Source organism: Salvelinus sp. IW2-2015, linkage group LG4q.1:29 (assembly GCF_002910315.2).
Source record: "Salvelinus sp. IW2-2015 linkage group LG4q.1:29, ASM291031v2, whole genome shotgun sequence".
NCBI lineage: Eukaryota > Metazoa > Chordata > Actinopteri > Salmoniformes > Salmonidae > Salvelinus > Salvelinus sp. IW2-2015.
In genome coordinates, this window is record NC_036842.1 from 18,289,785 (window position 1) to 18,312,989 (window position 23,205).

General features: G+C 41.3%; 1 protein-coding gene and 1 long non-coding RNA gene across 2 annotated transcripts in view; one reads left to right on the forward strand and one right to left on the reverse strand.

The window, feature by feature from the left end:
* Window positions 1-23,205, reverse strand: part of LOC139026834 (uncharacterized) — a 405,332-nt gene that overhangs the window by 276,079 nt on the left and 106,048 nt on the right. The window lies entirely within an intron of this gene.
* The window catches only part of LOC111961592 (BMP/retinoic acid-inducible neural-specific protein 1-like), a 157,213-nt gene that overhangs the window by 32,499 nt on the left and 101,509 nt on the right, over window positions 1-23,205 (forward strand). Inside the window, exon 2 of the mRNA XM_023983986.2 lies at window positions 4,515-4,782. Within this exon, the coding sequence (XP_023839754.1) occupies window positions 4,565-4,782 (218 nt within the window). The 5' untranslated portion in view covers window positions 4,515-4,564. The remainder of the gene's footprint in view (window positions 1-4,514; window positions 4,783-23,205) is intronic.

Sequence of the window (23,205 nt, forward strand, 5' to 3'; positions counted from 1 at the left end):
GATATTTTGCGTCCATTCTCATGCAGAACTCACTCTAGACCAGTTAGTTTTGGGCTGTTGTTGGCGCACACCATGACTTTTCAACTCCCTCCAACAGGATTTTATGGAGGTCGCAGATCTGGACTGGCTAGCCACTCCAGACCTTGAACATGCTTCTTACGAAGTCACACTCTCCCTCTCGTTGCTCCGCGATGCGTGGTTGGGCACTCATATCTCTGCACAGACCAGCACGCTTTCATCTTCCATCCCCGTTGCTGATGGTAGGCTTCTGTCACTTTCGGCGTCCAGCCTCTGCATCATTCACTAGCCCCCGTGTGTTCTGGGAATTTTTGACTCACCGTTCTTGGTGCATCCATTTGACCCCCAGCGTGTTAGATCTTGCGTGCGAGCCCCGATCAGTCGAGATCTATCCTAGTGTCTTGTATGTCTATCCATTTCCAATACATGTCACCACAGTTGATATTTCTCAAAACCCTGCATTACATTATGCAGATTCATCCCTTCCCAGCCTGTCGTGCAGTCTACATTTTTTTCTGGTGTCCTTTGACAGCTCTTTGGTCTGCACATTAGTGGAGTTTGATGTTTAGGGTTGTGGACAGGTCTTCTTCTATACTGATTAACAAGTTCAAACAGGCTGCCATAATTTTGGTAACGAGTGGAGGACAGAGGAGCCTCTTAAAGAAGAAGTTACAGATCTGTGAGAGCTAGAAATCTTGCTTGTTCGTAGGTGATCAAATACTTATTTTCCACCAMAATTTGCAAATAAATTCATTACAAATCCTACAATGTGATTTTCTGGATTTTTTTCCCTCATTTTGTCTGTCATAGTTGAAGTGTACCTATGATGAAAATTACAGGCCTCTCTCATCTTTTTAAGTGGGAGAAATTGCACAATTGGTGGCTGACTAAATACTTTTTTGCCCCACTGTATATACTGTACTCTATACCATCTACCGCATCTTACCTATGCCGTTCGGCCATCGCTCATTCATATATTTATGTGTACATATTCTTATTCATTCCTTTACACTTATGTGTATAAGGTAGTTGTTGTGAAATTGTTAGGTTAGATTACTTGTTAGATTTTACTGCATGGTAGGAACTAGAAGCACAAGCATTTRGCTACATTCGCATTAACATCTGCTAACCATGTGTATGTGACCAATAAAATTTGATTTGATTTGAACTGAATGTATTCAACTGAAATGTGTCTTCCGCATTTAACCCAACCCCTCTGAATCAGAGAGGTGCAGGAGGCTGCCGTAATCAACATCCACGTCTTCAGAAGACAATGCAGTAAAGTGTAAACATGTTTTTACTCACCCAAAGAATTGAAAGTTTTGAGTGAGGTGACAATGTAGAATGTACTTGTTCTATGTTTGATTTGATTTGATTTACAGTGCCTTCAAGTCCTGGGATGTTAAGATCCCAACAGCCTATTTAGTTGTGTGGAGCATTTGAGACTGAGTCAGAGGTTCAGGTGCAAAATTAGGTGGTAAGCTATCAGTGCAGCCAGTGATGTAAAAGACTGTCTCCAGAGTTGAGTATTTACAAAATGTAAATATGTCAAACATTATGAAAATAGTTGACAAAAGTATATAAATTGAAAAACAATCAACTTACTTGGCCAAAATAACAAAATTACCTTGACTCAAGGACTCAGGCAAAACACCCATCAACTCATACATCTGAGTAAATGGCAGAGCATGTTACCTATACAAGCAGCTCTTCAGGAATGAGGAGCACGCGCATCCTAAAAGGTTATGCCCTGACCTGGGTTTAACCATTCACACCTTTAAACAGATACATTGTTAATAGTGATTATAGACTTGAATGGCAATACTATTGCGCAATTGAAATTTTTAACTCATTAATGAAAACAATGTCATAATTAGCATAAACATGAGCTATTCACAATAAACTGTTAAAACATCCCCGAAAGGGAAGAAACCAATTAACGAYAGGCGCGCCACCAGTGGCTAAAACTATGAACATGACTGGCGTATGCTAACTTAGGAAACCAGTTCAACAGCGGTCGGTGGTGAGTAGGCAAGAGAAATACAAAGCTATTTTTTATTTTTATTAAATTAGAACCAGACTCTGGCGTTTGTSTTCTTATATATTATAAAGCATAATGTTAGGAGGTTGTGGGGACAATTGGAGGGAAATGTATTGTTATCTTCTGTGTGGTTCTATATTATGCAACACGATGGCTATCCCTTTTGAATGCATGTAAAATTATCTGTGCCAAAGCTACTGGTAATTTGCTTGAAATACATGAATCTTCAACAATTTTGGTATTGAACAGGTAATCTATGGCAATCTATGGTCATTTTGGGAATTTACACTTGAATAACTTTGAAAGATGTATTTATGTATAGTATTACATTTTTATATGTTTATTTTGTATTTTACCCCCTTTTTCTCCCKAATTTCGATCATGTCTCATCGCTGCAACTCCCCAACTGGCTCGGGAGGCATAGGTTGAGTCATGCTTCAAACAGCGCTCCTTAACACCCGCCCGCCAACCGCACCAATGTGTTGGAGGAAACACCATGAGACTATGTCCAGCTGTGGGCCTGGTGATTGGCCGGGTCACCAGGTGGTGATGGGGAAATGGCTCCAGGGGTCAGCCCTCACCCAGTAGGCCAAAAGGACAGTGGAACTAAGGTCAGCCTGCAGGCACTGACCTCATGACTGAGGTCAACCTGCAGGCACTCGGCCCGCCACAAGGAATCGCTAAAGCGCAATGAGCCAAGTAAAGCCACCCCCGGCCAAATCRTCCCCTAACCCAGACAATGCTGGGCCAATTTTGCGTTGCCCTATGGGACTCTTGATCACGTCGGTTGTGATATCGCCCGCAATCAAKACCAGGTCTGTAGTGACACCTTAGCACTACGATGCAGTGCCTTAGACCGCTACGCAACTCGGGAGGACCATACTAATCCTTTTTTATATTTCTATTGGAGAGTTTCTAGTGMAGAGACCAAATGGTTCAAGAAAATAGACCAATTACTGAAAAAGCATCTTATCAACAAAGGCATTATTTTCAATTAAATCTGCAAATCTTCAAACTATTGTCTTTTTCCATAACTGCCACTAGTTTGTCCCCAAAACATTTACAACAAATACATATTGACATAGTAAAATAAATAAAAGTGTGTAACAAATAGAATATTTTGTGCTGAAACTCTCATATCAATCACCAATGGTATTCACTAAGTTGATGGTTTAAATTTAGGATAATGTTTTACAGCTTTTTCATTCTATGTTTTATTTTAAAATCATCTTATTGMATTTTAAATATATTAATATATTTTACGTGATAAGGTCACACATAGATAAATACATACACCTGTGATAATCTGAAGTACCCAAAAAGGCCACTAGATGTCATCTGATAAAATTCCATATATTCCTTGAAAGTTACCAACATTCTGGTAGTTTACTGGTAAACMTTGAAAGTTTCCAGTAATATACCTTCCATTTGCAACCCTAGCCCTGTCTCTTAATTTGTGTGCCATGTGTCTAAGACTGGGTAGATATAACAAGTTATGCATGGTCATCAGAGTATGAGCTGAAAATAAGCCCAGACGTGTCCACTCTGACCTGAGATCTGTCAAACAGACTTTTTGAGTGAGAGATTTTGAGAAGTGAGACCTTCTCACAACCAGTCTCATGTGACCTCGAGAGCAGTGCCAATCCATATCATTATAAATCATTGTTAGCTTTAATGAGGTTTGCCTACAGAGAACCTTGCAGGCTGGTCTCATCCATGTATTGCCAATGTGTCTAATTCCTCTGATACAGTGGCTTTACAGTATTGATTGGACAGAGGTTAGCCTTCAAAARTACAGAGAGTCATTTCGATACACTTTGGGCCATAATTTTCCACATGAACCTAACCAATATATCTTCAGATAACGAATGTATCTCAAGTGAATGCCCATTTAAGGATATCACACCAATCTCGCCATATTGAATACAGCACTGCTCAGGTGTTTAAACGATTCAGGAAATCACTCGTCAATAGGCAAAGTTTTCCCTAGTAATTTATACCCAAGGGAAGGGCAGACAGTGCTTCCCCATGTAAACCTGCTCCATGCTACATCATATCATAAAGCAGCCTCTTAACCTTGTCTGGCACCAATTAGTTTGGAGAAAGAGAAGGCCACACATCCAGGGATGTAATTCATTTTCATCTGCTGAAAGGGCAACATTCCTCGTTAGTATGGAGAGCTGCAATCTGGGGCCTGACAATTCGGGGAGGAGGATACGAGAGGCCTGAGATTGGAAAAAAAGGAAAACAGAAATTAATACACAAATCKTATCACATTGAAAACAGCCTTTCAGTGACAATGTCTTGTTCGTTTTCCGTCAACGCCGATTAGACTAATTATTTTAAATCTGTTTCACCTTTGCTGACACCCCAGGATTTAAAAAAATTATACTCATCATGTAATAATATCTCCCCTTCTTTCTTTCTTTCTTTCTCTCTGTCTGTCTTTCCACAGGTCTCCACAGAATGGAGCGAGAATGAACAGAGAGCGGCTGAAAGAAAAGCATGAACTGGAGGTTTATTGAGGTCATCTGCTTCCTGTTTATATGGGACCATATAACAGTTCAGTCTTCCCGCCAGGACCCGTCCGCCGCCGAGCAACATGTTACCAAGCAGTTTGATTGGCTCATCTCCGACCGCGGACCTTTCCACCACTCTCGGAGCTACCTCTCCTTTGTGGAAAGATTCCGCCAAGGATTTACAACCAGATATAAAATTTATAGGTGAGTTTGCTTTCATTTGTGCGTTTTGGTGGTGCTGATGTTGCAGAGGTTTTAAAGACACTCTCTGACTAAATGTTTTTTTCTATTTTGAGTCCAGATTGTTGGTCTCTTTGGAAGGGACCTTGCAAAAGTGTACTGTGTAAAAGTTGTGTGTGAAAGTGCACCCTTTTTACAGAGTTACTGTACWTCCCCACCACACACAGGATAGTTGGAAAGGGTTTTACTTTCTTAGGAAGGAGTGTCCTAAGATAAAGTTGATGGGATAACTGTTTTTTCTTCAAGGAAGTTTTAGTCATCTATTTTTAACGTTCACAGATTGGTAGACACACAATGCTTTCTTATCCTGTTCTATTGTGTGTCCCACCAAGAAACAAGGCCGCAATAGTACTCATCTCACTGTTTGGCTGTGGTCTGTGTTATGGTATTATGGCCCAATCAGCAGGCTAGCTTTGTTAAGGGGATGGAGTGGATGTGCTGTGTGTTAGGCTGTGTGTCTGCTTAGAGGCAGGGGCTTAAGTGTGTTATAAATAGGTTATGCAATCACCAGCCATTGCACTTATTTGACTAACACATTGTGGCTCAGATAATCATTCCCCAATTACATGGTTATGTGAGGGAGATGGTGCCAGAGCCATCCTCTCTGATTAGCCTCTCAGACTCTACTGAATGGCTGTGTATAAAAAAGTGGCTATATTAAGACGAGATACAAAAAGCTGCATGGCTTGGCAGTCTGGATGAAACAAAACATCTAAGTACTGCATCGATATTACTTGCTGTATATTTTAGTTAACTTTTTAAGTTCTCAGATTATAATTATGCAAATTTCTAGTAGTCATGTGGTAGTGATCTATTCAGGGCTACTGGGTTTGTTTGATAATAAAGACCCAAAAATGACAAGTTAAATATTAAGCCTGGCTAGAGGCAGGGAGGTCAGTGTAGGATGCAATCATTTTATAATTACTGTTCTCCATGTTTGGTTATGTTTTTGTCTTAAGGGAAAGAATAATTGGCAACATGATATTGACAAATACTGTCTTCTATTCTAGAAGCATGGTATAGTTGTCAAGGATTCTAGCTAGCATTTTTCTAATGGGACATGGTTGCCATTSTCTTGACAGGCATCAGCTTTCATGTCGTATTATTTCCTCCCTGCTACGTTACGTGTTGTTAAATACATGATCTGCCAGTGTTGGATTCCAAATAGCATCCTTTTATATTCCCTCTCTCTTTGCATTGTAAATACCCTTAGAATTGCCTGACAAGGTACGGAAAATAGATACCTAGGAGCTTCCCTTCCCTTTCAGACGAGTGTGCTTTGGTTTTCCTGCTCTGCAGTCCAGAATCCTAGAGAGAGAAAGGGGAGAGAGAGGAAGAGTGAGAGAGATAAGGAGACCAAGACGAGACACAGAAAGAGAGACTCATCATCAACATGTTACATTCATTTAGCGATACAGTTCAACAGGGTCTCTCTCTTCTTTCTCTACTCTCCTTGTTTCATAGATTGCCGCAGCAGCCTCTGGTCCCCACAGGCTTTGCTGTCTTTATATTGTCACTTGTAAACAGATCATTTGCATAATATGTAGCTTGACAGCCTGGATAGCACACATACGCAGGAATCTCAGATGAACAGCCATCCATGGGCCCTGTGCTGCTGACGTGTGTGGCTTATGATGTTTGTTCYACTTATAAAAGAGCCATAGGCATTATGTGTTCGCCTGGGGAACGGAGTCTTTGGCATTGCAACACAAATGTTGCGCAAGCAGGCTAGCTCAACTACCTCGACTAGCTCCTTTCGTCTATTTTTTATATAAAACAGTAGGAGGCATCAAATTCAGTTGTCACTGCAAGGTATCGTCTTACTTGTGACAAGACAATTACATCTTGCATCAATACGGAGCGGAATCTAGTCCACTTCTCATTAAAAATGTACTGTGGAAATCTGCAATCACATCTGTCAGACATCTGGGCCACTGTCAGACAAACCGGTCTGAGTCATCTGTCAACTGGATGCAAGGATGTGGTGAAAAACGTTCGCTTTAGTCTCCGTTTTTTAGAAGAGTCTGATATACATATCCTTCATTTTGATGAAGAGTGGGCTGCTTTTGACAAAGGGCAGCCATGTCCTCCAGATCCTCCATCAAACTCAATGTGTTTTCCTAGAATATGCAAATGGGGAATACAAAATTTGGAATACGTGAATGACTGTGGTAATTACTTGGCTGAGCCTTTTATGTACATGCACCGGGTAATATAGTACATAAATATATACTGGCAGTCTAGTGCCAATACAAAAACAGAACCCTAATATTATTATTCACCCTGTTTGCACATCATCCAATCCAGTGGCGGTAATATGAAATTAGCTTTTGCAAAAATGTAAGACGTGTTGTGAAAACTATCCAATTATCTATGAAAAGTATCCCAACTGTGAAATTGGCATACATGCTCCCAAGAACATGGATTATCACAGTTGGATTGGAATAATTCATGATAAAAGGTCAAAATGCCAAAGCGCTCTTCGTTCTCCTACTCGGTCACCCTAAGGTTCCCAAACATCTGAGCTACAAACACAGTGCTAGCAGTTACAATGTCACATATGCCTCCTTTTCCACCACWTTTTGGCTCCCATATGAAGCAAGTGAGTCGAGAAATAAGTAAGGAACCGGCAGCAGACGCTAACTGGCAATGAGGAGTGAATAGCTTTGTAAATTTCCCCAAGGCTTCCACTGTCTTTGCAATTTAATAGTTAGAAAGTAGTTGAATCAGATTTGCAGGGAGATAAAGTATCCGTTATCAAGAAAGATTACCCAAAAGCGGATCGCAGGACAATGTCAATCTGATCAGCAACAAACAAATCTCCCTAGTCTTTATTAACCTGAGCACTGTGCCTCATTCTGCAGGCCAAACACATAGATTTAGGACCGCTTGTGATCGTTTGGCACGCTGGAAAGGTCACCATCACTTGGAGCAAAAACACACTACACTGCAGGGCTACAATTACCCCACCCCCAGAGGTGCGTTTCTTCCTTCCCTAAGAATAATTGGAATGCATTGGTTAAGTAATCGGCTGCGATGCGGTAGTGTTGTCGATTGCAATCTCTAAATCAAAGTGCTCTTTTTCTCTTTCTRTCCTCTCTATGTATGTACGTTGGATATGCATGAGCATGTACGCCACCTCCTGTACCGAGTACATCATACGCCAGATAGACACTTTCTCTGTTGCAGCGTGTTGCAGTTTTGCAGATTGAATCGTTGTTGACTGGGTATCAATCCATGCTTGAGTGGTAGAATGGCCTGCTTTCTCCTGGTCCTGACTTCCTCTCTCTGTGGCGGATGTATTCAACTATGTTTTTAGTAGGGCTGGGAATTGCCAGGGACCTCACGATACGATATTATCTGGTTACCCCTTTTTCTCCCCAATTTCTTGATATCTAATTGGTAGTTACAGTCTAGTCCCATCGCTGCAACTCYCGCACGGCTTGGGAGAGGCGAAACTGCTTCTTGACACAATGCACGCATAACCCGGAAGCCAGCCGCACCAATGTGTGGGAGGAAACACTGTACACCTTGCGACCGTGTCAGCGTGCATTGCGCCCAGCCTGCCAAAGGAGTCGCTAGAGCATGACGGGACAAGGACAACCCTACCGGCCAAACCCTCCCCTAATCTGGACGACAATGGGCCAATTGTGCGCACCCTCATGGGTCTCCCGGTTGCGGCCTGCTGCGACGCAGCCTGGGATCGAATCAAGATCTCTAGTGACGATGCTGGCACTGCAATACAGTGCCTTAGAACGCTGCACCACTCGGGAGGCCACGATTCTCCCTATTCTATATGCATTGCGAATCGATATTGTGATTTCATTGCGATTCGATGTTCCAAACATATTGCTCACTATATGTCTGCTGCAGAGAGACAAGAGAGAGCCATAAGAAAATTTGTTTTGATCAGTCAGGGAAATAAAAGTGCTGAAAATAAATTGGCTCCCTATTTAAAAATAAGATGAACAACAAGCTATGAAGGAAAAATGATGGAGTGTTGGTGCAGGTACAGCCAACTAGTGCYAATAATATTGCGATATTGTCAAAATTATACAATATAATATCAAAAATATCAAAAATAATATCCTCCTATGTAACTGTATCGATTTTTTCCCCATCACTAGTTTTTAGATGTTGCTGTGGTCATTGTTCGCAGGCTCTATCTCAAGTCCTTGTCTACCAGAGAAATCCAATATAAATGCAAATCTCTGTCTGTTAATGCATTTTAAAAGGTTGGGAATCATCATTGTACTGTAATCAAAGAAGAGAGATGGAGGTTGTTATTAAGAAGGATAATGTTTATGAAAATGGCATGATGGTGCTCATTGATCTTGGATGTGGGGTTTGCGGTGTGCGAAGAGGACTGTCATTGGACCGAGATTCATTACCAACTGAAAATATCCAGAGTTTGAATTGTTAATAGCCTCCACAATGATCTACAGAGAAAATACCCAGAGGCATCACTCAGATGTCCACTCCAGCAGCTCTGTTAGAATTGGTCCTATTTTGAATGTTTTGTTTCGCAATTTTCCCATTGATAAAATGCTAACTTGTGATTTGGGGTATTTGTGAGAGAGATAGATGTTTACTGTTTTTCAACAGAACATTATACAAGTGGCAGCAACATGCTGAATTGTGACTACTACATTTGAATAATAACTAAAATACACTAAACAACCAATACAGGCAAAAACTATGTTCATCGTCAACTATTAAGCAGGTGAACCATGGGTGGGATGGCACTGCATCGGAAATGCTCAATCCTGCAGTGGAACAGTTCCAGTTTAGTTGAGGAGCGGATCTGGTGTAGGTCACAGAGGATCATTGGGGTGGGAGCATATGGTGGTAGGGTTCGGATTTAAGAAGTGATCTTTCTCAAGGATCTTGAGAGACTTTCCCTGCGAGTGTGGAGTGATGATACGCCCAGATTGGTGCATGCATCTGAGTAGGAGGTGTAGTCTGTGGCCATGATGATACAAACTGCTATTCTCTGGACTCTTGATTCTATCAGATTGTCTCTTGGTTAGCCCCGCGTGCCACACTGGGGCAACATGTTCCACCGCTGGTCGGATGTAGGTGGTGAATACCATTACTGGGTCCTCCTTAGGTATGTGGAAGTCCATCAGGCGTCGGAGGAGGAACAGACGTCGACTGGCCTTTTCACAAATGTGCTCTACCTGGGTTGACCATCTTAGATTTCCATGAATGTAGATTCCTAGGATCTTGATAACCTCAACCTTTTGTAGTTCTGTGTTGTTAATTGACAGGGGTGTTAGTATGGGGTGGTGACTTGGTGAAGTGCACATGGGGCACTTTCCACTTCTTATGGTTGGGGCTGGGCGATATGGCCTATAAATCATATATTTATTTTTTCAAACGTATGGTTGATTCACATCTACATTTTTTTACGTTTTATCTAAATAAMCTTTGTTGTACAGTTAAAGGTCAAAAACACTGCATTTCAAACAGTCAGAAATAATCTAATGAATTCAGGGCTTGTGAAATTATACCTAGGCTAAATATTTTTTATTTTATGTTTTTATTTCACCTTTATTTAACAACAGCTGGTGTGCACTCTCTAATGATAAGGAAGTCTTGAGGTTGTGTTCGCCTGAGAGTACCTCATGATAAGCTGAAGACCATGCTATTTACCAAGAGAGTTTTCATCTATATTTGTTGTAGCTGTCTATTTACCACCACAAACTGATTCCGACACTAAGACCGCACTCAATGAGCTGTATAGGTCCATAAGCAAACAAGAAAATGCATGTCCAGAGGTGGCGCTCCTGAAATCCGTCTTACCTATTTATTTTACCAGCATGTAGCTATAGGTGGGTGGGAAACAAAGAACTTTCTTCTGAAACTTGTCAGTCTATTCTTGTTCTGAGAAATGAAGGCTATTCCATGTGAGAAATTGGCAAGAAACTGAAGATCTCGTACAACGCTGTGTACTACTCCCTTCACAGAACAGCGCAAACTGGCTGTAACCAAATCAAATCAAAGTTTTTTTGTCACGTGCACCGAATACAACTGGTGTAGAACTTACAATGAAATGCTTACTTACAGYCCTAACCAACAGTGCAATTTGTATGTAAAAAATAGGTATTAGGTGAACAATAGATAAGTAAAGAAATAAAAAACAACATTAAAAAGACAGTGAAAAATAACAGTACCAAAAAAAAAGACAGTGAAAAATAACAGTAGCYAGGCTGTATACAGGCACAGGTTAGTCGGGCTAATTGAGGTAGTATGTACATGTAGGTATCGTTAAAGTGACCAGAATAGAAAGAGGAGTGGGAAGCCCCGGTGTACAACTGAGCAAGATGACAAGTACATTAGAGTGCCTAGTTTGAGAAACAGATGCCTCACAAGTCCTCAACTGGCAACTTCATTAAACAGTACCCGCAAAACACAAGTCTCAACGTGAACAGTGAAGAGGCGACTCTGGGATGCTTGCCTTCTAGGCAGAGTTCCTCTGTCCAGTGTCTGTGTTCTTTTGCCCATCTTAATATTTTATTTTTATTGGCCAGTCTGAGATATGGCTTTTTCTTTACAACTCTTCCATTTCTCTTTTTTTCTCTTTGAATTGTTGGGAAGGGCCGTAAGTAAGCATTTTACTGTTAGTTTACACCTGTTATTTACGAAGCATGTGACAAATAAAATTGTATTTGATTTAGGGTGCACAACAATGTGGCTCCCAACTGACCACTTCTCATTATCCGTCATCAATGTAATTACAGATAAAATGCACCTTGCACAGATAGTTTTTCGGCACAGATTATTTCCTTGCTTAGTACAGTACTGATGGCGTTACCTAAACTGCCATCAAGGTCAAAAGTTGTGAGGCTGTATTTGATAGGTCAAGAGTTGTGAGGCTGTATTTGACAGGTCAAGAGTTGTGAGGCTGTATTTGACAGGTCAAGAGTTGTGAGGCTGTATTTGACAGGTCAAGAGTTGTGAGGCTGTATTTGACAGGTCAAGAGTTGTGAGGCTGTATTTGACAGGTCAAGAGTTGTGAGGCTGTATTTGACAAATTACAGACTTTTCAACAAATGCCATTTTCTCAGAGGGCCTCAGGAGCACCTAACTCAACAACTTGGTGCTCAGCACTTTTCAGCACAAACTTCATTTTTTCAAGGATATTGCAAAACCCTCACTATCTCTCCCTCTCACCTCTCACACACGCACCTACACACACACAGACAGACACACACACACACACACACATAGCGTATGTAGTCAGCATATGTTGCGAATTAACATAGTTAACTGATGTTTGGGTTTTCCCCTCCATTTCACTAACTCCGCTTAATCCACTTTATTCCATTTGATGTAATCTTTTAATGTGTTTTGACTAGGCATCTTTTTGTGTTTAGCCAACGACATTAGAATCTGTATCCTCTTACAGTATTAATATGAAAACATGTTATGATCGGTTCTGATGGCATCAGCAAATGTTTAGATCTTAATCCATCATATCAATTTGTCCTATTTGTTCAGCTAGACCTCACATTTAGGGCAGAAGTTATCTCAAATGTAGTTTGTCTCATGTTTTTATTTTTTTTAAATACATTAGTTGAGACATCAAATCAAAGTTTATTCGTCACGTGCACAGGTTACAGCAGGTGTAAAAGATACAGTGCGATGCTTACTTGTAAGCTCTCCTCAACATTGCAGGACAAATATCAATCAGTTGACATGTCACACACTTGCCATTCACTTAGTTTGTGTTATACTGCTGTAAACCTGTCAATGGTCAGGAGGTAGTATCAAATTATAATATTCTATCTTTACATTAGCATTATGGAAGCACACATCTGCCTATATCCTCACACTCACCCAAAGCACAGCACGTCAACCATGTTTGGTGGGTAGGTTTGAGAGACAGGACATGCTCAATCATTTTCCAGCCAATTATACTGTGATTTGTGTAATGCATGGAGATTATGCACTTCTATAATTGAACATTTCCTCATCAGTTGAATTAGACAGACTCTCATCAGAGATCACATGATCAGCCTTAAAATATTATTATACATTCACCACTCATCACCAGCTTCCCATTTGCATGTGCAAATAGTATGTCCTTGTTAACCTAGCTTTAAACTGTTCATCAAACACGTATAGCCCTAGTTTTAACTCAATCTACACCTTTTATTCAATTCATTTTCTTTGTTCTTCACCTTAGTGTCTCTATCCCTTTGATGCTTTACGTTGGCCTTTCATTGGTAAGACATACAGCATTTTGCACTGCTGTGATGCAATATGCTTCAAATAACGTCTGCCTATTGATCTGATAAGGACCAAACGAGCAGCATTGAAAGGAGCCAAACTCCTTCATGGGTTTAATTGTGAATAGTCTGTCTGGAGGGTGTTGTTGTGGCCCTTTGTTTTAAGCACCGGGAGGAGACAAATCTTTTGTCCCATTCAGGCTGAGTTGAATGAGTCTGGATTATCCGTCAGTAATTAGATAGAGCAGGGGTGGATCATTTAGATGCAGTCAGCAGATCTGCGGCGAGGCGAGGGGAATGTTTAATTGAGGGGGCAGCCATATTACACATGAGAGAGACAGAGACAGAGAGAGACAGAGAGAGACAGAGAGAGACAGAGAGAGACAGAGAGAGACAGAGAGAGACAGAGAGAGACAGAGATGCATTCGGAAAGTATTCAGACCCCTTGACTTTTTCCAAATTTTGTTATGTTTAAGCTTTATTCTAAAATTGATTAAATAAAAAATTATCCTCATCAATCTACACATAATACCCCATAATGACAAAGCAAAAACAGGTTTTTTGAAATGTTTGCAAAATTTGAAAAAAAATGTAATACTTCAAAACGTTATTTACATAAATATTTTACTGCTACTCTTTAATAATTTTGTACGTTTTTTTAACTGCATTGTTAGTTAGGGGCTTGTAAGTAAGCATTTCACTGTAAGGACTACACCTGTTGTATTCGGCGCATCTGACAAATCAAATTTGATTTGATATTCAGACCCTTTGCTATGAGACTCGAAATTGAGCTCAGGTGCATCCTGTTTCCTTTGAACATCCTTGAGATGTTTCTGCAACTTGATTGGAGTCCACCTGTTGATTGGACATGATTTGGAAAGTCACACACCTGTCTATATAAGGTCCCACAGTTGACAGTGCATGTCAGAGCAAAAAACAAGCCATGAGGTCGAAGGAATTGTCCGTAGAGCTACGAGACAGGATTGTGTCGAGGCACAGATCTGGGGAAGGGTACCAAAACATTTCTGCAGCATTGAAGGTCCCCTCATTCTTAAATGGAAGAAATTTGGAACCACCAAGACTCTTCCTTCAGCTGGCCTCCCAGCCAAKCTGAACAATCAGGGGAGAAGGGCCTTAGTCAGGGAGGTGACGAAGAACCCGATGGTCACTCTGACAGAGCTCCAGAGTTCCTCTGTGGAGATGGAAGAAACTTCCAGAAGGACAATCATCTCTGCAGCACTCCACCAATCAGGCCTTTATGGTAGAATGTCTTGACGGAAGTCACTCACCAGTAAAAGGCTCATTACAGCCTGCTTGGAGTTTGTCAAAAGGCACCTAAAGACTTTCAGACCATGATGAAACCAAGATTGAACTCTTTGGCTTGAAGCGTCACCATCCCTTAGGTGAAGCATGGTGGTGGCAGCATCGTGCTGTGGGGATGTTTTTCAGGGGCAGGGACTGGGAGACTAGTCAGGATCGAAGGAAAGATGAACAAAGCAAAGTACAGAGAGATACTTGATGAAAACCTGCTCCAGAGGGCTCTGGACCTCAGACTGGGGTGAAGGTTCACCTTCCAACAGGACAACGACCCTAAGCACACAGCCAAGACAATGCAGGAGTGGCTTCGGGACAAGTCTGAATTTCCTTCAGTGGCCCAACGAGAGGCGGACTTGAACCCGATCGAACATCTCTGGAGTGACCTGAAAATAGTTGTGCAGCAACGCTCCCCATCCAAATCTGACAGAGCTTGAGAGGATCTGCAGAGTAGAATGGGAGAAACACTCCAAATACGGGTGTGCCAAGATTGTAGCGTCATACCCAAGAAGKATCAAGGTTGTAATCGCTGCCAAAGGTGCTTCAACAAAGTACTAAGTAAAGGGTCTGAATACTTATGTAAATGTGATATATATATATATATTTTATTTTTGCAAAAAATTCTAAAAACCTGTTTTTGATTTGTCATTATGGGGTATTGTGTGTCGATTGATGATCATTTTTTAAAATTGTAATCCATTTTAGAATAAGGCTGTAATGTAACAAAATGTGGAAAAAGTCAAGGGATCTGAATACTTTCTGAATGCACTTTATATATAGAGAGAGTGCATTAGGGTGCAAGGAAGAGGGCAGGTTTTTGTGTATGAGGGATGGAGAGAGAGATACAGAGGCAAAGGAAACCAGTGGATCTGTGTCAGAGAGGGGGGGTASAGCAGACAGACAGAYAGACAAGCTGACAGAAAGGTCAGAGCCAAGGTTGGAAATAATCAGGGGCTCGCTTACGACACCATAGCTCCTCCAATGCCCCCTCCTCTCCAGCTCTCCTTTCAGCACTCACAGGAAGTCTCTATCCCAGCACCCATCTGTGGTCACTTACCCTTTTATTTCCATGATTCAAAGATTTATTCTTCGAAGGCAAGGTTTACTATCGTTCTACTGCGTGATCACCATCGCCACAAATTTTGAGACATTTTTATTGTGTGGGTATATAAAAAAAAAKACATTTCCCCTCGGAACAGCCTCCCCAATTATAATCACACCACAAAACTGAGTTAGCCAGTCAGTCAAGTAAGAGAGGCTCAGCTGTAAGTTAGAGAATCAACAAGGCTGATCTAGAGAGGGAGTTTTCTTGTCACTTCCCTCCTCAAACCGCCGATAATCAGCCCCGCTGTAGATTTAGTTAATTACTGGCGGGGAGAGATGGTAATTACACGGAGGAACGGAGCTAGAGGAAGTGTCGGGGTCAAGTACTGACTAATTCACAGTGTGGGACGTTGTCTGGCTGGCTGCCGCAGTCCCCCGAGACCCCCCCCCCCACCGAGGGAGGAAGACTTTAGGAGAGGATGAGTGCCATAGATCCTGCACCATGGAATTGCTATGTGTACCATTAGAAGATTTAGATTCCAAACGTGTTAGTTAGTTGATGAATACAGAGCTAATTGCAGTGTCAGATATAATAGATTTAGCTGCTTCCGAAGATATACTGCACCCCCCCCCCATGGACTCTTCAAGGTGTCGAAAGCGTGTTCCATGCTGACTCCAATGTGTCAAGTTGGCTGGATATTCTTTCGGTGGTGGACCAATCTTGATACACACGGGAAACTGTTGAGCGTTAATATCCCAGCAGCGTTTCAGTTCTTTACACACTCAAACTGGTGCAACTGGCACCTACTACCATATCCCATTCATAGGCATTTAAAACCTCATAAGGATCGGACCCTTTTTAAAAAATTTCGTCTAAAATGACTTACCCAAATCTTACTGCATGTAGCAAGGATATGCATATTCTTGATACAATTTGAAAGGTAACACTTTGAAGTTTGTGTAAATGTGAAATTAATGTAGGAGAATATAACACATTAGATCTGGTAAAAGAAAAAAACAAGCGTTTTTTGTATTTGTTTGTACCGTCATCTTTGAAATGCAAGAAAATGGCCATAATGTATTATTCCAGCCCAGAGGAAATGTAGATGTTGGCCACTGGATGGCAGCAGTGTATGTGCAAAGTGTTAGACTGATCCAATGAACCATTGTATTTCTGTTCAATTTTTTTTATCAAGACTGCCCAAATGTGCCTAATTGGTTTATTAATAACTAAGTTCATAGCTGTGCACTCTCCTTAAACAATAGCATGGTATTCTTTCACTGTAATACCTACTGCAATTTGGACAGTGCAGTTAGATTAACATGAATTTAAGCTTTCTGCCAATATCAGATATGTCTATGTCCTGGGAAATGTTCTTGTTACTTACAACCTCATGCTAATCGCATTAGCCTACGTTAGCTCAACCGTCCCGAGGGTCCCACCAATCCTGTAGAGGTTAAATCTTTTTTCTTGCCGATTCACCATCTGAAAGGCACACAAACTTTTTTTTATAAATAGATGTCTCAGTTGTCGCAAGGCTTAAAACTCCTTTAACCTGTCTGGATATTCTGTATCGTCACAAATATAGTATGTCATCTATTGTACACATCCACAGGGAATCTATGGCATTTTCTGACATATATTTAGACATACTCTAAGTGGATTTAACAAATGACATCAATAAGGGATCATAGCTTTCACCTGGTCAGTCTGTCATGGAAAGAGTAGGTGTTACTAATGTTTTCTACACTCCAAATATAGCCCTAGTAAATGCCATAGATCCCCTGTGGATGTGTACAATAGATTACATACATATTTGTGAATATACAGTGCCTTCGAAAAGTATTCAGACCCCTTGACTTTTTTCACAATTTGTTACGTTACAGCCTTATTCTAAAATTTATGAAATAGTTTTTACCCCTCATAAATCTACACACAATACCATAGTGACAAAGCAAAAACAGGTTTATTGATTTTTCGCTAATTGAATWAAAAAAAATTGAAATATCACATTTACAAAAGTATTCAGACCCTTTACTTTGTTGAAATAACTCGATGCTYTCAAAGGTTTCTTGGGTATGACGCTAAAAGCTTGGTACACATGTACTTAGGGAGTTTCTCCCATTCTCCTCTGCAGATCCTCTCAAGCTCCGTCAGGTTGGACGGGGAGTGTTGCTGCACAACTATTTTCACGTCTCCCCAGAGATGTTAGATRGGGTTCATGTCCGGGCTCTGGCTGGGCCACTGAAGGACATTCAGAGACTTGTCCCGAAGCCACTCCTCTGTTGTCTTGGCTGTGTGCTTAGGGTCGTTGTCCTGTTGGAAGATGAACCTCCACCCCAGTCTGAGGTCCAGAGCACTCTGGAGCAGGTTTCCAACAAGGTTCTTTCTGTACTTTGCTCCGTTCATCTTTCCCTCGAATCCTGACAAATCTCCCAGTCCCTGCCGCTGAAAAACATCCCCACAGCATGATGCTGCCACCACCATGCTTCAACATAGGGATGGTGCCAGGTTTCCTCCTGACGTGAAGCTTGGAATTCAAGCCAAATAATTCAATCTTGGTTTCATCAGACCAGAGAATCTTGTTTCTCATGGCCTGAGAGTCTTTAGGTGCCTTTTGGCAAACTCATAGTGAGCTGTCATGTGCCTTTTACTGAGGAGTGGCTTCCGTCTGGCCACTCTACTTAAAAGGCATGATTGGTGGAGTGCTGCAGAGATGGATTTCCTTCCTGAAGGTTCTCCCATCTCCACAGAAACTCTAGAGCATTGCCAGAGTGACCATCAGGTTCTTGGTCACCTCCCTGACCTTTCTCCCCSAAGTTGTTCAGTTTGACTGGCCGGCCAGCTCTAGGAAGAGTCTTGGTTGTTACAAACATCTTCCATGTAAGAATTATGGAGGCCACTGTGTTCTTGGGGACCTTCAATGCTGCCAAAATGTTTTGGTACCCTTCCAAGATCTGTGCCTCGACACAATCCTGTCTCGTCGCTCTATGCACAATTCCTTCAACCTCATGGCTTGGGTTTTGCTCTGGCATGCACTGTCAACCTTTGGACCTTATATAGACTGGTGTACCTTTCCAAATCATGGCCAATCAAATTAATTTACCGCAGGTGGACTCTAATCAAGTTGTAGAAACATCTCAAGGATGATCAATGGAAACAGGATGCACCTGAGCTCAATTTCYAGTCTCATAGCGAAGAGTCTGAATGCTTATGTAAACAAGGTATTACAGTTTTTTATGTTTAATATATTTGCAAAACTTTCTAAAAAACTTTTTTTGCTTTGTCATTATGYGGTTTTGTGTGTAGATTGCTGAAGATTTTTTGTAACCAATTTTAAAATAAGGCTCTAACGTAGCAACATTTTGAAAAAGTAAAGTGGTCTAAATTCTTTCCCGAAGGCACTGTCCAAATATATGCTTTGCAGATGTCATAGATTCCATGTGGATCTATCCATATTCATATTCTATTTAGGGCATCAGTGGAAGTTATTCCATAGAGAATTCAGGACAGCAGCAGATMGATGAGACACAATACATGACAGCTGGAGCATTGGCAGTAACATTTGTTTCATTATACTGCATGTTTGGTTTGACCTTGATACCTCTCACTCTTATGCAAAGTCTGTAAGCATTGTTGTTATGAATGAGATTTGCAACTGTGATGCTGCAAAGAACCAAAGCTAGTGTTTTATCAGTCAACAGAAAAGTTACCTATAAAGCTAGTTTTCTATTGGCAGAGGATAATTTTGCAATAGTAGGTCTAATGCATTTGTTTTAGAGGGAACCATATCCCATTCATAGCAGATTGTTTTGGTCATTAGCAATGCTTACATTTTTTTTCACATATCTGTCAGAGTATACTTAAATGAATGATTGCTTCCTGCTGATGCCTTTTCAGATTTGATCAGTTTGCACTCTTCTTGAAACACAGTTGAGTGTAATAAAACTCACAATGTTATCCTTATTAATGTTTTCTCTATCTCCTCTAATCTGCAGTATATAATATAGGCATAAATGAGTTTACATGCAAGACTATACCTCTCTCTCAGATGTGTTCATCAGCAGCAGTTCTTCTATTACATTGTTAATTAGATCTGAACAAGCAGCCAGGTCAGTCACCCGCAGATCTGATTCCAGCATCATGTCCTGCGTAAACCGCTAGATTAAAGTGTATTAAGAGATTGTCGTGATTAGATCCATTTTAGGGCTCATAGCACAACAACCTCAATGTGCTGARGAAGCTATTAGCCTAGCCATGAAATTCAATATATTTAAATATTGCCACAGCAGTGTATACTGTATTTGTCAGGCCATCCGGGAGAGTGGTGATTTGTTTTTTCCATTTCCATTTCAGTCATTTAGCAGATGCTCTTATCCAGATAAATTTACAGCTAGTGCATTCGTCTTAAGAGTGCTAGGTGTGACAACCACATATCACAGTCATAGTAAGTCAATTTTTCCTCGATAAAGTAGGGGGGGGGTCAAGTGCAAGTGTTAGTTCACAAAATGATGATGTTTAGGGGAGGGGTGAGGAGGTGGTGCGAGGGGGGTGGGGTCCTGTGGGATTATTTAAGATACTCTTTGAAGAGGTAGAGTTTCAGATGTTTTCTGAAGATGGGCAGAGACGCTGAAGAGCAGAGCTTGGACTGGGCTGAGCGGGATTGGGAGGGCCAAGAGACCAGAGGTGGCAGAATGGAGCTCATGCTCATGCTCATGTTGAGGTGTAGGGTTTGAGTATAACCTGAAGGTAGGGAGGGGCAGTTCCTCTTGCTGCTCCGTAGGCAAGTACTGGAAGCCAGTGGAGTGTGTGGAGGAGAGGGGTGACATGGGATAACTTGGGAAGGTTTAACACCAGGCGGGCTACAGCGTTCTGGATAACGGCAGGGGTTTGATAGCACAAGCGGGAAGCCCAGCTAACAGCGAGTTGCAGTAGGCCAGATGGCAGATGCCAAGTGCCTGGATTAGGACCTGCTCCACTTCTTGTGTGATTTAGGGTCGTACTCTACGGATGTTGTAGAACACGAACCTGCAGTAGCGAGTAACTATTTTTATATTTGCAGAGAACAACAGGTTGTTCTCCAGGGTAACTCCAAATGTTCTTTGCACTTTGGGAGCGGGACACTGTGGAGTTGTTAACTGTGATGGAGAGGTCATGGAGCGAGCAGACCTTCCCCGGGAGGAAGAGCAGCTCCATATTGTCGAGGTTGAGCTTGAGGTGGTGAGCCAACATCCAATCTGACATATCGGCAAGGCACGCAGAGATGCGTGTCACCACCTGGGTGTCCGCAGGGGGTAAGGAGAAAAGTAGTTGAGTGTCTTCCGCATAGCAATGATAGGAGAGACCATATGAGGATATGACGGAGCTGAGTGACTTGGTGTATAGAGAGAGGAGAAAAAGTCCTAGAGCAGAGCACTGGGGGACACTAATAGTGAGAGTATGTGGTGCAGACACAGATCATCTCCACATCACCTGGTAGGAGTGTCCTGCCTGGTAGGATGCAATCCAAGAGTGTGCAGAGCCTGAGACGCCCAGCCCTGAGAGGGTGGAGAGGAGGATTCTGATGGTTCATGGTGTCGAAGGCAGCGGATAGATCTAGGAGGATGAGAACAGAGGAGAGAGAGTTAGCATTGCCAGTGCGTAGAGCCTCCATGACACAGAGAAGAGCAYTGTTGGCTAAGTGACCCGTTTCGAATCATTACTATTTAGAGTCAAGAAGATTGTTCTGAGAGCGATAGCGAGAGAGTTGGTCAGAGACAGCACGCTAAAGTGTTTTGGAAAGAAAAGTAAGAAGGGATACTGGTCTGTCGTTTTGACATCAGAGATACATGCTATTGACTTKTTTTTTTAGCAACCTTGCATACTGTATCATTCACGGTCACCGAAAGGTTTTTCAACCTCTGATTGTTTTGGAGTCAACACTTTTAAAGTTGTAAGATTATAGTGACTACAAATTAGAAGCGGTTCAAAAACAAATTAGAACTATAGTTGATGTGAATATTTACTGTGAATATCAGTGCTTTAACATCTGAAAGGCTTTTTAAGGGAAGCTTCAAATTCATTTGGCAATTTTTGTGTTCTGAATTTCAATGAGGATGGTTATGAGGCTTTCTGGGGTCACGTGGGCAGTGTCATGCCCATGATCTGTCCGGAGTCAGAATGTAAGAAACATTGACCGAGCTGGAGAGTCTCACAAAAGCCTCTTACAAAAAAAAACACTGCATGTAGCAATAATACAGAAAAGTTATAATTAATCTCAGAATACCTTCTATTTTTTCAACGTAGCCTGAATTAGGCCCAGGCTTAGTCCCCTCTCTAATTCTCCCTCTCTCGTCATGATGATATTTTGACCGCTATTACCACTGGTTAGAGAAGAAATCCACTTTTTGTGTATTGAAGCTACTAAAGGCCCAGTGCAGTCAAAATGTTAATGTGTTTTATATATATTCCCACACTATGAAATTGTGAAAATTATGATAARGTCCTTTTAATGTAAGAGCTGTTTGAAAAGACCACCTGAAATGTCAGCCTGTTTTGGTGGGATGGAGTTTTGGCCAACCTGGTGACATCACCAAGCAGAAAATTAGTTAATAGACCAATAAGAAAGAGAGTTCCAAACCTCTGTCAATAACATCTACTTTCAATTTCCCTCTCCCCACCCAGCACCACTCCCAGACATTCGTAGCAACATTTTTGCTTGAGAAATTGTTCTTTGCTAAGAAGCAATTTTTGTATCTTTTTGACCCTTTTATTTTAAATAAATCACAGTAAGGTACTTAATTGTTACTCAGAAAGGATTTGATATTGACATAAAAACGMCTGTATTGGACTTTTAATGGTCAGATATGTATGTTTAATGCATTAAAATGTTACATCAAATACTTTTTCATGATGTGAAAAACGATTTGCACCCTTTCTAATTTTCTTTACTTTGGCATATTTTTTATACTGAATGTTATCAGATCTTCAACCAAAACCTAATYTTAGATAAATGGAACCTGAGTTTACAAATAACAAAACAAATTGATACTTATTTTATTTATTTAATGAACAAAGTTATGCAACATCAGATTCCCCTGTTTGAAAAAGTAATTGCCCCCTTACCCTCAATAACTGGTTGTGCCACCTTTTTAGCTGCAACGACTGCAACCAACACATCCTGTAGTTGTTGATCAGTCTCTCACATCGCTGTGGCGGAATTTTGGCCCATTCGTCCAGGCAGAACTGCTTTAACTCAGAAACATTTGTGGGTTTTCAAGCATGGACTGCTCGTTTCAAGTCCTGCCACAATATCTCAATTGGGATCAAATGGCCAAATGGACCCCCCCCCCTCTTCTCTCTTTCCATTTGTTTTTGGACACTGCTGTTACTCGCTGTTTATTATCTTTGCATAGTCACTTCACCCGTACTTAAATGTACAAATTACCTGTACACTGACCAAATTACCCCCGCACACTGACTCGGTACCGGTACCCCCAGTATATAGCCTCGTTAATGTTATTTTATTGTGTTACTTTTTGGATTTTTTTTCACTTTAGTTTATTTGGTAAATATTTWAACTCTTTTTGAACTGCACTGTTGGTTAAWAGTTTTCAAGTAAGCATTTCACGGTAAGGGCTACACTTGTTGTATTCCGCGCATGTGACAAATAACGTTTGATTTGATTTGACTAGACTTTGACTAGGCCATTCCAAAACTCTTAATTTGTTGCTTTTTAACATTTTTTTATGTAGACTTGTGTGGATCATTGTCTTGCTGCATGACCCAGCTGAGCTTCAGCTCACAGATGGATGA